Below are 15,309 nucleotides of genomic sequence, written 5' to 3'. Positions count from 1 at the left end.
GCTAATTTACATGTTGCCTGGCTGGTCCAAGCGAGTGATTAGCTGGTGTCGAAAAGGGATGTCCAATCTTGCTCATGGAGGGCCACCTTTTTGCAGAGTTAAGCTCTAACCTCCCAAGAATTTTCTAGTAATACAGAAGATCTTGATTAGCTAGTTCAGGTGCATTTAACAATGGATGGAATACTCTGCAAGAAAGCATCCCTCCAGGAGTAAGATTATACATCCCTGATATAGATGGATTTTTAGATGGACGGCAAGAAGTCAATCATCTTTGTCAAGCAGCCACCATGTTCCAAAAAGCAACCTGACTGCCCTAACCACTGACATTTTAACCTTTCTTCAGCCTTCTTCCTACAATTACATTGCATCAGGAATTCAGCAAAGACATTCTCCCATGGGTTAACTAAATTACAGGCTTGGGAAAAATGTATTTCGATTATGTTGACATAGAACATCTTAGCGAGTGTATGTATTAGCAAGGGGGTTGTACCTGTGATACTGTGTCTGCAGGAACTGGAACTCCTCCTTTATGCGGTCCAGAGTCTCGGGGTAAGTGAGTTTCAGAGGTTGGGTCGACCCCGATGCTGCAGCGACTGCGGCTGCTGCTGCTGCAGCTGAAGCCGAGGACCCGGGGGGTGGTTGCAAAGGTGCCTATGGGGGGGGAGAAAGTAGGGTTAGAATCTGAAACTCTTTTTTAAAACAGGATGAAAAGCATTTTTAAAAGAAATTACACTTAAAAGCTCATTTCAAGCAACTGCAAAAAGCTCTGTCGTAATGCACGAGTCAATAATTGTTCAACACTTATAATGAAACCAGGCTTAAAATAGTCATATTTTGCATTCTTTTAAAAATCAGACGGTTCAGAGAACTGATCAGAATCATTCAGTGCGAAAATATGATTTGAGGAGCTCATTGCATGGAGGTCTGTGAGCAAGATAGAGAGAGCTGTGCACAAGGCAGAAATGAAGGACATTGATGAAAGACAAGCTCCACAGAATGAGAGATAAAGCAATGAAAGAATGAGAGTGGATGGGGGTTGGGGAAGTTCCATGACATAGGCTCCATTGTAAAAGGATAAAGCATTACAGACAGATGCGTGTCTATATCAGAGTGGTTGTGTGCTGGGATGTGGGACTGGGGTGGGGACCATGCTCACTGCTAGAATTAAGACATTTGTTTAAAATTAAGCATGGATTAGAAGAGGGAGCAAGAAAGACTACCCCATCAGAAAGGGACCCCACCAAGCTAACTGAATTCCGCTGGCACCAGCAATTAGGAGCTTGGCCTCAGGGTAATGCAGACAGACAGGCAGACAAAAGCCTACGTGCGGTACAGTAAGGCCTGTCTATCCATCTATCTGTCTCCAAGCACCTCTGCTGACGAAGGTCCTCGTGCTTGTGACTGCGCATCACAGGGGTTCTTGCACTTCTCACGGGAATCTCTTCTTCTAATGAGCTAAAAGGAAAAACTGCCAAAAGGGACATGATTGACCAAATGTGAAAGTGCATAAAGCCCCATTACTTCAATTAACATGGAGCATGGTTTTGACGGTAGTCGCATTTACTGCCAAACACTTGAGCGGCTAACCGTTGGCAAAGTATCATAGGGTGTTATGAGCATGTGTGACCTGCATTAACACATAAAAGGCTTTGACCTAGCCAAGAATTAGAGAGAAAATGAAAACATAGTACATGGACAGTTTAAGCTTAAAGCTTGTCTTGGAGGGATGGGGACAGATGTAGCTGCAAATGTCAAGGGGGGTGGAGGGTGTCTGTGGGTAAAAGGGGTCACCCTGTGTCGGGGCAGCAGGCTTGGAGTACTAGGGGGGATGTTTGAGGAGGGGTTGGACCGAACTACACAGGGAGAATAGAGCTACTCGGCCTTCGGCTCATGGGAGACACGGCGCATTGTTAGAGTCTCTAACGAGCTCCTCTCTCCAGCCCTGCATTTCAATCTGCTGTCCAGATCCCCAGGCTCTCACAGCTCCAGCCTAGCAGGGAGCACACACACACTACAATTACTTCTCACAGGCCAAAGAAAAGAGTCTAGAGAACAAGAGGAAGGCCATTTGACAGGGGGAGGCGGGAAGAAGGGGGAATGACACTTGGCTCTATTCCCTTCTTCCCCTTTATCTCCTCTCTCTCTCTACCCCACCCAGCCTCTCACTCTGATATTCACCTCTTTTTATTGAATTTTGCGTACAGGTGCAAAGAGACTTCCGAAAAAAAAAAAAAAAAAGGAACGACAAAGAAAGCAGGTCTTTTTCTGAAAGGCTGAGACCAAAGAGCCAGTCGCATGGAGCTTCTTGGAAACTGAATGTTCATTAATTTGACATTCAGGTTTCCGAAACCAGATTGTCACTACCTCTCAGAGGCCATTATTGTGGTTCTTTCTATGTGTCCAGTCTCAATATGGGAGCCATTTTATTCAATGCTCTTATAACCTGCTTCTCAGGCTAAATCGCCTTACAAATCCTCTGTGCAACTTTCCTTGGTGGTTGTCACAATAAATGGCTCACTTGACCTTGACAGTTTCACAACAAGGTTTTAACCTGGCATGGTTTTGGCAGGACATAATCAGCATTGTGGGCCACTCTTGTCTTAGTGAAAGTCATGGTCACAGTTATCTGTATTATGGCAAAACTCTGAACACTCAAGTTTATTGAACTGATTAAATATCTTATGCCATGGCATGCTGACGGGTTACACAAGAAAAAGGTACCTAGAGGCAGTAATGACTTCAATCAAGGCTAAATGAAATTCTCACTTTTTGGATTTTAAATAGTGAAGAATCTCTTCGTTCTCACATGAACCTTAGTAAGGAATAGCTCAGGATCAAGTTGGGAGTGTGCAGGAAATTATAGCTTGAGCTGCCTAGATCCTATGAAAAGCCAAGTATATATATATATATATATATATATATATATATATATATATATATATATATATATATATATATATATATATATATATATATATATATATATATATATATATATAGGCATGTCCAAGTCCATTTCTTTACCAGACTCGGTGGTAAACACTCACACTCAACAATGAGTCTTGGAAATTGTGAGTGTGCATGCAATGTTTTCATTTCTTTTCCTCTAATTACATTGTGTGTTGATGTGTTGCATCAACCAATAATGATCTCCCAAATCCCCCTACCCACCCACTTACTAAGACACAAAATGTAGAAGACTAAAGAGACTGCTAAACACTACAAACAATCATACACACAGAGAGAGAACTGCTGCTTCTGTGTCCACTGAGCTGTCCAAACCACAGCTTCTTTCTTTCTGTCAGAGGTCTGGCTGAGGGACCTACAAGACTCCCACATGGCCTACATCTGAGAATTGCTACACAGCCTGTGAAATGCTGTGGCCGGGCCATGATGACCGACATGGCAAAACCTGTCAACACGGTTGCCTAACCTTTGATAAAGCCGTTTCTCTTTTCACACACAAATCACTTGGAAAGAACAGACCACGTGCTTGACGTTTCCATTCCCAGAGAATAGCTACAAAGCCCAATAAGGGATTCTCCAAAGCTTCTAACTCTTTCAGACCAGAGTATAAATTATAACTGTGCTTTAAATACCGTTGTATATTCTCTTTAGGTGTCTTTTCATGGTAGCCTCCCCAAGTGAAGCTTCTGAGAACCAGCAACCCCACTAATTATATCATGTTTTTCCCTAAAAAAAAACTAAAAAACATCCACCCTAGGAAATGGGGTGGAGATAGGCTAAAAATAATTGGAATGGACTTTCTGCATCTCTGAACCATTTGAAGAAGAACCTCTTTTTAGGTGTACACACAAATCCAAGGAACCAGGCGTTGCTTTCTGCAGCAACGTTTGAAGTTCAGGCATTGTATATGAAATCTTTCGACTACAGTGTCAACAACCGGCAGGCATTTGCATTTTAAAAAACCTCCCCGGGAATCCGACCTAGGCGTGGCCTTGTTTCATTGATTCCGTACTCTACGGCAGCATAGAGCTTTAAGGAATGCCCCAGTAATCCCTTACTTAGACGGGGGGAGGGGACATGGAGTGTAGTATGGTGCCAAGCACCTGTTTCATTAACATCACATCTTTTCTCTACCCTCTCTGCAAGCTCGTTATTCAAATTTCCCCGCTGTCAGGATACATTAGCAGTGCCGCGACGTTGGCTTGTCAGCTGTGGTAATTGCTGTAGGTGCTTCTTTATGAGGTAACCCGCAGCCTGTTTGTTCTTTTGCTTTCAAGGAATTCCACACTTTCTTCCAATGACTTTTGCAAACCTTGCCCAAAATGCTTTACTTAATGGCTGAGGTTGCCAAGGCCGGAAGGGGCCATGCCCTGATTCCCTTGGATTCCTCTGGAAACAGAAGGCTGGAGGAAATGGGATCACCATCAGGGAGGAATACTGAGAGATACCTCACATAGGAAGGATAGTGGTGCACCTCTGTTGGAGACATCTTGGCCAGAGCAGATCCCTCCAGAAAACAGAATCAAAACCAATCAGCAGGTGTCAGTAGGCAATCTGTAGGAATTGCCCACTGTTTCAAACTGGGAAATAAGATTTTCCACTTGGTAGTTAAATTATATGCAATGTAATAATAAAAAGAAGTCGTTAATGATGAAATTTGCAGTCTCATCTGTAAACACCCCAGTCTGTAGTTTACTCAAACAGCAATATAAATACATAAATACAGGTGCAAATAATTTCATCTCCTTTACCCAAATACAAAAGTCTTGTTTAATCCCTTAAAATATATGACTCTCCCTATTAGCCTAAAGTTAAACTGTGTACTACAAATACTTACTCTCTCATTCAATGTTAATTGCACTTTTAAAAACTGATGGACTGACTAATTAGCATGAAATTTGTCTTGGTTAAGAGTGGAATTGAGAGATTTTTTTACTGAAACCATCCCTTCATCAAACAAAATGTTTTGTGTTAAAATGCTTGTTTTAAACAAGATGGTAATTTGTGTATATGTATTAACCTTTTTCACACGTTGAGGAATGTGTGGGTTGGTTCTGTCTGTTTCAACCGCTTTTTTTATTGCACACGGTCTTTCATCAAGATATTTCTACTCATAATTGACTAAATTAAATGCCTGTGCCATAGTAACACTCTATTCAGATTTCATTCTTTAAGTTGATACTTAGCCTACAGGTTTTGTCTAGAAACTTTAAAAAAAAAATGATTTGGACTGAAGAACATGTCTTCCTTATTGAATGACAAAACAGCTGCATCACATCCCAACCACCTTTTCGTGTTTTAGGCTGTTCAAGGTGAGCGGAGAGAGGCCATATTCAGAAGTAGCTGGGTGCCCTGGAAAAACAGGTTGGACCAATCTTTCATTCTAAAGAGAAATAAGAAAAGAACCGAGCAGCCTGGTCACTGCAGAGCAACAACCAAAAGGGTTGGAAAACCTAAATACTTCACCCATGTACCATGCATCTCCTTCAGATCACGAAATTGCACACCCCAGTGGAATCTAATTTCCATCCCTTAGGAAATGAATGTCAAAGCACTCTTAGGGAAGGTTGGGGGTGCTGGGGGAGGGGTGTATGGTGACTGTAGTGAAATCTCATGAAGGATTTTAACACATAGTTTGATTCAATCAGTCCAGTACATTCAATAATAACTGCCTTTTATTAAATAGAGGTCGACCAGTATGAGCTTTTCAACAGTCAATACTGCCAATATGACAACTAGAGAGCATGGTGACCAAGAAGATAACACCCGATATACTTGATAAGGCTCGTACACATTTTAGGTTTGAGCAAATTCAATGTACACTGAAACCAAACAAACTTTTCTGACACAAGGGAGATCTACAGCATCTATTAATCGGCCAAGCAGTGCAATCGGCCAATTTACATAATAATGGCCAGACACAGACCGATTTATCGGTCTGGCTTATATATCAAGTCCCAAACTAGCTTTATGAGATGATACTTATGGTAAACAAAACAACAACCAAAAACTATGCAAAATGAGCATACATGAGACCATAAAGCAAAAAATATAAGTCTAAACCTTTATCATAGAGTGGTCAACATTGGAGATTCATGCAGAACTGAAATTTGAATATTCATGAAACTTACATGTATGAAAGGTGAAAAGCAATGTACTGTGGCACTTGAAATTACAGTAGCTAAAACTTACAGTAGCCTAGCTGAAACATCAGAAATACAGAGATCTGCCTATAAGCTATTAGGGGGTAGGCTATAACAATAACATAACATAACGGGAAGGTAGTATCATTTAAGCACATTGATTCATTTATCTAACTGGCTGCCTTGAATATCTCGGATAAAAAACTGACTATTTAAAGCACATTTCAGTGTGGTTTGATTTGATCTAATCATGCCTTGATGATCTGCACTACTCGGCCAACTCCAGTTTCACAATCAATGTGAACGTGTACCTTAAATGATGAGACAAAGGGTACATTCACACTTTGTTTTAGCCTGTACGTGAAATTCACTAAAGCGCATTGCGCACCAAGCAGACGTTCATTTTACAGAGTAGTAAGGCAACTTACCGGGGGTCGATTCTGGGGAAACATGGCGAATAACGGGGTCGTTGCCGTTTGAGGTTCTTCTGTTTCGGTGTTGTGTTAAACGTTGTTTCAGAAGAGTTTGCACCTTTTTGTGGGTCTCAGAAGAACATTTGGCCCTGTTTCGGCGGCGCCAGGCTCGGTCCGCGCATTCCTCGCTCAAGACTCCCTTTGTTCTGCTTTATCGCGCGATATAAGATGCGCCCAGTCCGGTATCGAGTCCCTCAATACGACGCACCTCGAAATATCAGAATGCTCGGCCTTCAGAGCTCCCCCACCCTTGATGTGTTTTACTGATGAAAATAATAAAGAAACCAAGTGGATGGCGAGCTATCGTGCTCCCAAGACGCGACACTCTACGCAGCCGCAGCTTCTTTTGTCTCTCTCTCTCTCTCTCTCTCTCTCTCTCTCTCTCTCTCTCTCTCTCTCTCTCTCTCTCTCTCTCCTCATCCGCTCCTTCCTTTCGACCCTCAGCTGTTTTTCAATGGGACATGCGAGTTGTTTTCTTCAAGAGAAACGCAAGCCCCCCCTGTGCAAAAAAAAGAGAGAAGGGGTTTGGCTTGTGGTAACCAGAAGCAAAGAGTTAAATTCTCAAGTTACACTCATTTTAGGCTGCGGTGGAAGTAGGAACCCTTAAAACGCATGGATTGATCTGTTCAGTGCTGTATTTGTTGTTAATGACAAATAAGGATGTCTGAGGTGATTAAAAAGAGAAATTAGTTTGTGGCTTGTTATTAAAAATGTGATCTGCAGTGTTTATGCTGGTTTCATACATTTTTTAAAAGAATTTATGTATTTTTCTACAAACATTCTGATTTAATGACTCCAAAAATGTCAACACTGTAAACAATTATATTCATGATTTGGTATCACAACATTTTTTTCTTTTGTCAAATCAACTTTAATTTATAATAATTTATAATGGTTATTTATATGGTTCAGATAACATAATATTGTGAGTTTCTGTTGATTAAACCAATCTCCTTCATTGTATTAACTAAATTTTTTTAATTTCAATGAACTTAAATTTTGAAGGCAACCAGGTTACAGGTTACAATATTTGTTTACAATGCAGTAGCCTAGTATAACCATCAAGAAGTAGTGAGTGCACACAACCTAAAAACATTTTTGAAGGAAACATATTTTTGATTTATGAATATGAGGACATTCTTGGGGTTACTCCATTTGAAATGAACAAACAGCGCATTTTTATATGAAAGTCTGTGATTTATTTTACTATTTTTTTTATGGCACATGACAACAAAATGGCTACCTTCATTTCAGTTACCACTAACCTTAATTTGGCAGACAAAGGTTTTTCAAATATTAATAATTGAATAAAAAGTATAGAACTGTTTGCTTCAATGCTCTAGAAATAAAAAGGTTACCAAACAACTTGTGCCAACATTTCTTCTTCTTTTTTCTTCTTCTTTTTTTTTTTTTTTTACGAATTTAAACTGTATAATGAGACTTTAGTTATTTGTGATGATCCGTTGACCATAACACCACCTACACATTTATATAAATATTGAAATATAAAAACTTCATTAAATAAGAATTTCAACATATTGTGCAAGTCATTTTCTGTATATAGCATACTGATTTTCTATGTATTTTAGTAGGCTACAATAATGTAAAATACAAGCATCACGACGATTATCCAAAATGCCTAAGTAGTGTTTTAGCAAATATATCGATAAAGATTATTAAAATAAATAGGTCTAATAGAATCTCCTCTGCACAAAATTTTATATTTTGAGATGTGGTTTAAATATAGCACCGTCTCTGTCGGCTATTCACACGTTCTCTTCACGTTGTCTAATTTTATGCACAGGACTTCGATTGAAAAATAAGGGTGCAGCTAACTGTACAATGATTGAATGAAATCTCCACGTGGGGTTTGACCCAGCCACAATCAACACTGGCTGCGGTAGCCAATCAGCGCCGAGAGAGCCCCACGTTGGGTACGCTGACCGCTCTCTGATTGGTGCGCGTCACAATTATAGAACCCCAAACGTCAGTCAGGCGCTCAGAGCGACCGAGAAAACCAGTTAACCCTTTCGGTGCGCGCGGTGGAGACATTTGATTTCAAATTCCTTTTGTGATGTAAAGTAGGGGTTTTTTTTCTCTCTCTCTTCTCCATTTTATTACTTTAAATCGCTTTGCATTGTTTCAGGGCGACCACAATGAAATCCCACGGCTAGTCGTTTAAAACGAGGGACTATTTCCTATGTAAATCACCTTTTGTTTAGGCCACCAGTCTCTTCATCTGTTTATGAAATGTCTTGATTTGAAGATTCCTAAGATAGTCAGTCCGGTATTTTGATCTTTGATCTCGAAGACACACGAAACATCCCTTCGCTATAAAGATAACATGCTCCGGGGAACAATAAGAACCAGTGTGTGACCTAAATCAAATCTCTTGTGAGTGTGTGTTGCTCTGGGTCAGGGAATACAGCTTAATATGCTCACAAAGGTATTATAAACCCAAGGAATCATGGAAGATCTTGGATAGCTTTTTTCGACAAAACAATATGAACGACAGCTATTTTCATGCACCGCTGTGACATAAATAATCAAATACGCAAACCCTCTTTTGGTGTTAAGAAATGCAAAAACGCATGAGCTATTTATTAGTATTCCAGTGGCATGACCCCTTTAGCTGGGCTCATAATTAGAGAGGCAGATATTGAAAAAGCAATTTTCCCACTGTAGAAATCACTACCTGGCAGCAGTGCGGCTGAAAAACAGAAAGAAGGGATGCAGAGGAGGAGAGAAAATAGAGGGAAGGAGGAGTGCAGGGATCTGCTGAAAAGAGAGATACAGATTTAGAGGATGTATGGAGACTGGAAGTCGAAGGGGGAGGCGGAGGGGGGTCATTATTGCCATTTTTCCCATGAATTTTAATGCACAGAGCAGGTCTCCTGGCCACTGCGGTCCATATTGGAAACAGTCATAAGCGAGCCACATATTAGAGTCATGCTGCAGGATGTCTGATATATGATGTTTGGTGTGTGTGTGTGTGTGTGTGTGTGTGGGCAGAGAGAAAAATAAGCGTTTTAAAGCTCAGATTTCACAAAAGTTTTACAAGCAACGGTCAATATCTCCATTTTTCAGATCTGACGAGAGACGCCTTTGAACCGTGTTTCCATTGGGCCCAAGAAAACCGAACAAAAAGACATTTTTATCCCCTACAATGTTTGACATTATTTATTCCAGAGACGTCCTTCACAAGTAACAAACTTGATCAATGATCTTCCCCCGTAATTCACTTTCACATGCAGCCCACACAATTGCAACAACACAGATATGAGCTTTTTTGAAAGCTGAACAGAAAAAGACCAACTTGCTTCGGTACTGGGAAAATATGCTTTCAGCATTTAGAACTGCAGTAGGGAGGATATTTAAAGGGATAGTAGGCTACACTGTAAATAAAAAAAGCTGCTGATTATTTTTTTTAAGTAGCCTACAATCCACTTCAGATGTTTAAGTCATTTCAACTTAAATTACATTAAACTGACTTAAAAATGAGTCGAATCTTGTATAACTATCAATAAGTTATGACAATATGTTTTTACATTGCTTTAACTCATTAAAATAAGTTAAGCAATTTTCAACTACAAGTTATACAAGATTCAACAAATTTTTAAAGTCAGTTTAATATAATTTAAGTTGAAATTACTTAAACATCCAAGTTGATTGTACTTAATTTAAGGCAGCATCTATTTTTTTAAATGTTATAACCATCAAATAAAGAGTATTTTCAGATTTATTTATTTTTATACGTGCAATATATTTTTCAAGATAAAACTTGCACTACATTTTACCACTTTAACTAACCTTAAAAGTGAAATTACCAGATTTTTTAAGAGACATATTGACCTTGACAGTCAAGAATGTCTTCAGGAGTCCTCTATATGACATAATTTCCTGTTTTAAGAGGTTTCTGTTTCATTATGATATCAGGACAGTTGTGTCACCCTGACATTTTACTTTATTTATTTGACATAATATGTATGTGTATTGCTATTCTGGGACTGGAATATTCCATTAAAGGGACAGTTCACCCAAACATTTTATTTCTGTCATCATTTACTCAACCTCATGTTGTTCAAACCTGTATGAGTTTCTTTCTTCTGTTGAACACAGAAGATATTTTGAAGAATGTTGTTAACCATTGACTTCCATAGTATATTTTTCCAGCTTTGGAACAACTTTTCAAATTTGGGTGAACTATCCCTTTCAACACAAACACGAGGCTTTTGGTTTCCCCTTTCCCTAACAACATACAGTTTCCATGGTGGATATATTGTTTCATGCACTGGATTGCAAACATACCTGCACACATATATCAAACTGACAGCGCTGACTTCACTTTCTCCAATTAAAGAACTATATTTAGAGCAGAAATGGTCACTTATTCCATTTGTGTTGGTACTTTGCTCTCGATGCGACACTCGTAGTACTTGACAATCTGCTTAATGTGATTGCTGCAATATATGCACTTAAAATAATGGGGTCTTGCTAAGAAAGCTCTTAATATGAATGTAAACTTGATACACACTTATCCACTTTTGTATAAACTTGACATTCAAAACACTAAAGAAAGAAAAGGAGAAGTAAAAACTGATAAATGAATGGATGTATGGTAATGAAGGTCTGCGGCCTCATGATTGGAGGCGTGTGAGTTTGTTGCCTGGCCAGTATGGAGGTGACTGACAGCTAGACAAGGCTATGCTGTTGTTGTGATCCCCCTCTACACACACACATACACACAAACACACACCCCTCACAGACAAGCCCCATGTCAGCACGGAGACGGGAGGCTGATTTATTGGACTCTCCTCCCCTGGGAACCCCTTACCATCCTCCACCTTTTCCCCCATCCATCCCTCCATCCCTCCTCCTCTTTCCTGCTTTCCCCAGGGGGCAGAGAAGGGGTAATGACCCACATCAGCATCCACACACACACACACACACACACACACACACAGACCCTATCGTTCAAGCACATTTGCACCCTTCACAGGATATCAAACGTCAAAAAAACAGGAATCAGAAATTCCACAGCACCCATTATTCAAAGTATAAATTAAGATGATTCATTCAGACAAAAATTAGGCTTCAACCTGGAACCAAGACAATGTATTTGCATATACAGAGATATGTCTCTATTATCTTAGATCTGTATCATGCTGTTGGCTTCCTGTCAGTTCTTTTTTTATTAGAACAAATTCATATCTGATCAGATTGGCAATATAGGCTTTTACAAAATTAACTATTTTATTGTTGTATTTTTCTGACCACCTTTTATAAGCCAACTGCGTGATGACATAAATCTTAAAGTCTTAAAGGGATAGTTCACCCAAAAATGAAAATCCTGTCATCATTTACTCCCCCTCAAGTTGTTCCAAACCTCTATGAGTTTCTTTCTTCTGTTGAACACAAAATAAGATATTTTACTGTCAACTGTTTGGTTACCAACATTCTTTAAAATATATTATTTTGTGTTCAACAGAAGAAAGAAACTCATACAGGTTTGGAAACTTGAGGGTGAGTAAATGATGACAACATTTACATTTTTGGGTTGAACTATCCCTCTAATTATATATTTTGTTTTGCAAGTAGATGTAAGTGATTAGCAATATGCTATGCTAATAAATAAAACAGTATATATTAGCTTAATATATAGGCTACTGTTTTATTTATTGGTTAATAATATATGTATTCTAATTTGTGTGCTCATTGTCGTATTCATTGCAAATCCGCTAATTTGCTTCTAATAAAGACTGCAATCGCAGTAATACTAATGACAACATATAGCATGTGTGTTACGAGCTCCGGCTGCCCCCTTCAGTTCATTATCAGTATTGCAAGTGAGGGAGTCAGCAGATTACCATTAAAATTCATAGAAGAGGTGTTATAATGCGGTAAACATGTTGACCGTGGGCGTCATTGCAATCCTCACATGTTGCGGTCTATTTCTGAAATAGATTCTCACGGTTGATGCATCTTTATCTTGAGCACTTGGTACGACAACGTTAGCTGAGCTTGCGGATCTCGTGGACGTTTGTTGTTTAGTAAATATAGTGAATATATTTGGATAACTTCTATAGTAATGCAAAAGTATATGTTGTACTTTTGTTGTACATGTTAAATAAAAAAAAAATCTGTAAATTGTCACTCAAAGTTAGGAAGACACGATGAGACGGTTTCTCAAAAACTCTACCTTTTTTGTAAAGTGACTATATTTTATAGATTAATATATGTTAGTGGCGTTATCATGGTTTCGTTGGATTGTCAAATACCATGTTGTGCCTCACGTGTTCACGCGGTTCTATGGTGTAATGGTTAGCACTCTGGACTTTGAATCCAGCGATCCGAGTTCAAATCTCGGTAGAACCTAGTTTTTGTAAGTATTGCAAATAGTAAGTTAAATACGCCGAAAACAACATGTAGAACTCGACAAAATTCCTATGTGAACGATAAAGACGACAGACCTGTATGGTAAACTGCTTACTGCTTACTACACTGACATATTATTATTATTATTATATATATATATTTTGTTTATTAACAATTTATAATTTATAAAACAAATTTTTTTTAAACAGTAAATGAAACACTATTATTCCATCATAAATATTTAAAATATGCTGCATTGTCCACAGTCTCAATATGTATCACGTGATTCAGTCGGTGTTCACTGTCCAGAAATCATTACAGTTAAACTGTATTTTTAATCGATTTTCAAGCAAAAACATCTTGACTGTTGGTATTCTGGCCATTTGAGGAATAACTCCTAAATAGTTCAATAAAATAAAACATAAATAAAACTCCTACCAAAGTAGTTATAGCAGCATTTAGTCACGTGACAGTTAAGATGTTATACTTGAAATGCCCAAGAGGAGTCAGTATATCACATATTACATGAACGTGGAAAAAAGTGCATGTTTCGAGTTCATCAATGTTACTACTATTTTAATATGGAGATCGTAAAGGAGGGGAGTATATATAAGCTTAATAACATTTAACATGAATTAAAAACATGATTTACTTTATTTATTAATCATTTAACCTTTCAAGGCCGTACCCAGATGCAAACAAAGAGAGGTTTTGTCAGATTTAGCTAACTTCTGGTATAGCTAAGAAACCCCTACTCAAATACACAATCTGCTCCCTTGATTTTCTTAGTCCCTCCACTTTCTAGATCTTAAAATACTCAATTTCTCTCCTCTCTCCAGCCGTAGAACTCACATTTTCCCCCTTTACCCACTATCTGTTAAACTTGGCAGTTTAACAGACCCTGCATTTTCCAGGCCTGAGCCGCTGCTGTCCATTCCAGATGTCTGTGGATTCAGGCTCAAAGGTCAGTCCTTCAGGCTCAAAGGACTGTACATGACTGTAATTTGTAGGTATAAAATTCCAAATTTATTAAGTATACAAGTCTACTTGTCTTGACCACCACAACATGTTTTTTTGTGTAAGTAAGAAGGAAATTTAGCTTGGCTAGTGTTCAGGACAGGTTTTCATTGGATCAAGCATTTGTGCATCAAAGTCACTTTAATTATGACCTTATAACAAGCTATGGAAAAGTTTACTTTGAACTTTTAAACACAATTAAATATGGAAACTTTTTTTAGTTTCACTCAAGTATGCTTTTGGCTGGTCAAAGGACTTGCATTTTCTCCCTTTTACGAGACTGTCGACCACTCGCAACGTGTACAACCGTCCAATGTGTTTTACCTGTAATAATTCCTCGCGGAGCCGCAGAGAACAGCAGCAACAGTGAGCGAGTATAAATATATAACCCATCCAGCCGGTGGTGGGTATGGCCGGGAGCCAGGCATCACTGACCTCTGGGCTGAAAGAAGTGTAGCATTGTCTCTCTGGGCCTCCAGCTCGGTGCATTTCAAAATGAACACAAGCCCTTCTGGATTATTTACTTTTGCCAGGCTATATGCCACATATGAGTCAAAATTACTATTTCCATAAAGGAAGAAGGCTGTCTCTGGGCAATAATGAACTGTAGGAAATTATTCTAACAACTAAGTACCTTTTTGTAGCAGTTGGGCTTGTATAAGCAGTAAACAAGAAAACCAAAAATTATGTAGATGAATAAAGTTATGATATATACAGTGCCAGGCTAATGACATTTCAGAAACATTGCAAATTTAGAAAACTTGGCAAAACTCACCAATGATTCTTTAACACGAAAAACGTGCCATTCTTTCCAAAAAAAAAAAAAAAAAGGTGATAACTTTTTGCCACATCTGCCAATGGCCGGTGACTTAAGAAAATGTACCGGCCATAAATATGTATTTACCAGTCATGAAACATAGAATAATCCTTATTAAAGTTCTAAAGTTTTTCAGTCAAGAGCAATGAGTCATAGTGGCATAGTGCCCCCTACCGTATAACAGTGAAACCACGGAAAGCCGGAACATTCCGTCAATGGCGGGGAAAGTTAACATTAAAAACACAGGCAGCAGCAGCAGGAATATTTGGCTGCTGTCACTTTAAGAGCTAATGCACGGATCCAATATAATGTTACATATGTGTTTTATTTCTCAACTGTTTACGTTCAGTCAAGACGGGTATTTTGACATAATTTTGTTTGAATATGTCTGTTCAAGCACAAGAGGACCTGAAAGAGAGTTCAATTCAGCATTCGCACACAGACGCGGATTTCTGGGTGTGTGCTTTGCGTGTTTGCGCTCAGAAAACTTCCCACACTGCGCGCAAGTAACGAATTG

At 38.9% G+C, this 15,309-nt stretch overlaps 1 protein-coding gene and 1 long non-coding RNA gene across 10 annotated transcripts in view; one reads left to right on the top strand and one right to left on the bottom strand.

Annotated features, from left to right (window-relative positions):
- The window catches only part of tle2a (TLE family member 2, transcriptional corepressor a), a 32,803-nt gene extending 25,756 nt beyond the window's left edge, over nucleotides 1-7,047 (bottom strand). For 8 of the 9 annotated variants that reach the window (XM_082139686.1, XM_082139682.1, XM_082139683.1 and 5 more), the window contains exons 1-2: nucleotides 6,539-7,047; nucleotides 491-651 (exon numbers count right to left, since the gene is read on the bottom strand). In XM_082139686.1, the coding sequence (XP_081995812.1) occupies nucleotides 491-651; nucleotides 6,539-6,562 (185 nt within the window). In that variant the 5' untranslated portion in view covers nucleotides 6,563-7,047. The remainder of the gene's footprint in view (nucleotides 1-490; nucleotides 652-6,538) is intronic. The other variant, XM_082139690.1, reaches the window with a different exon arrangement.
- LOC309476597 overlaps nucleotides 1-15,309 on the top strand; it is a 154,035-nt gene that overhangs the window by 10,034 nt on the left and 128,692 nt on the right. The window lies entirely within an intron of this gene.

Source organism: Leuciscus leuciscus, assembly GCF_965113295.1.
Source record: "Leuciscus leuciscus genome assembly, chromosome: 15".
NCBI classification, from domain to species: domain Eukaryota; kingdom Metazoa; phylum Chordata; class Actinopteri; order Cypriniformes; family Leuciscidae; genus Leuciscus; species Leuciscus leuciscus.
The sequence above is the reverse complement of the archived record's forward strand: the minus strand, read 5'-3'. Positions and strand labels throughout refer to the sequence as shown.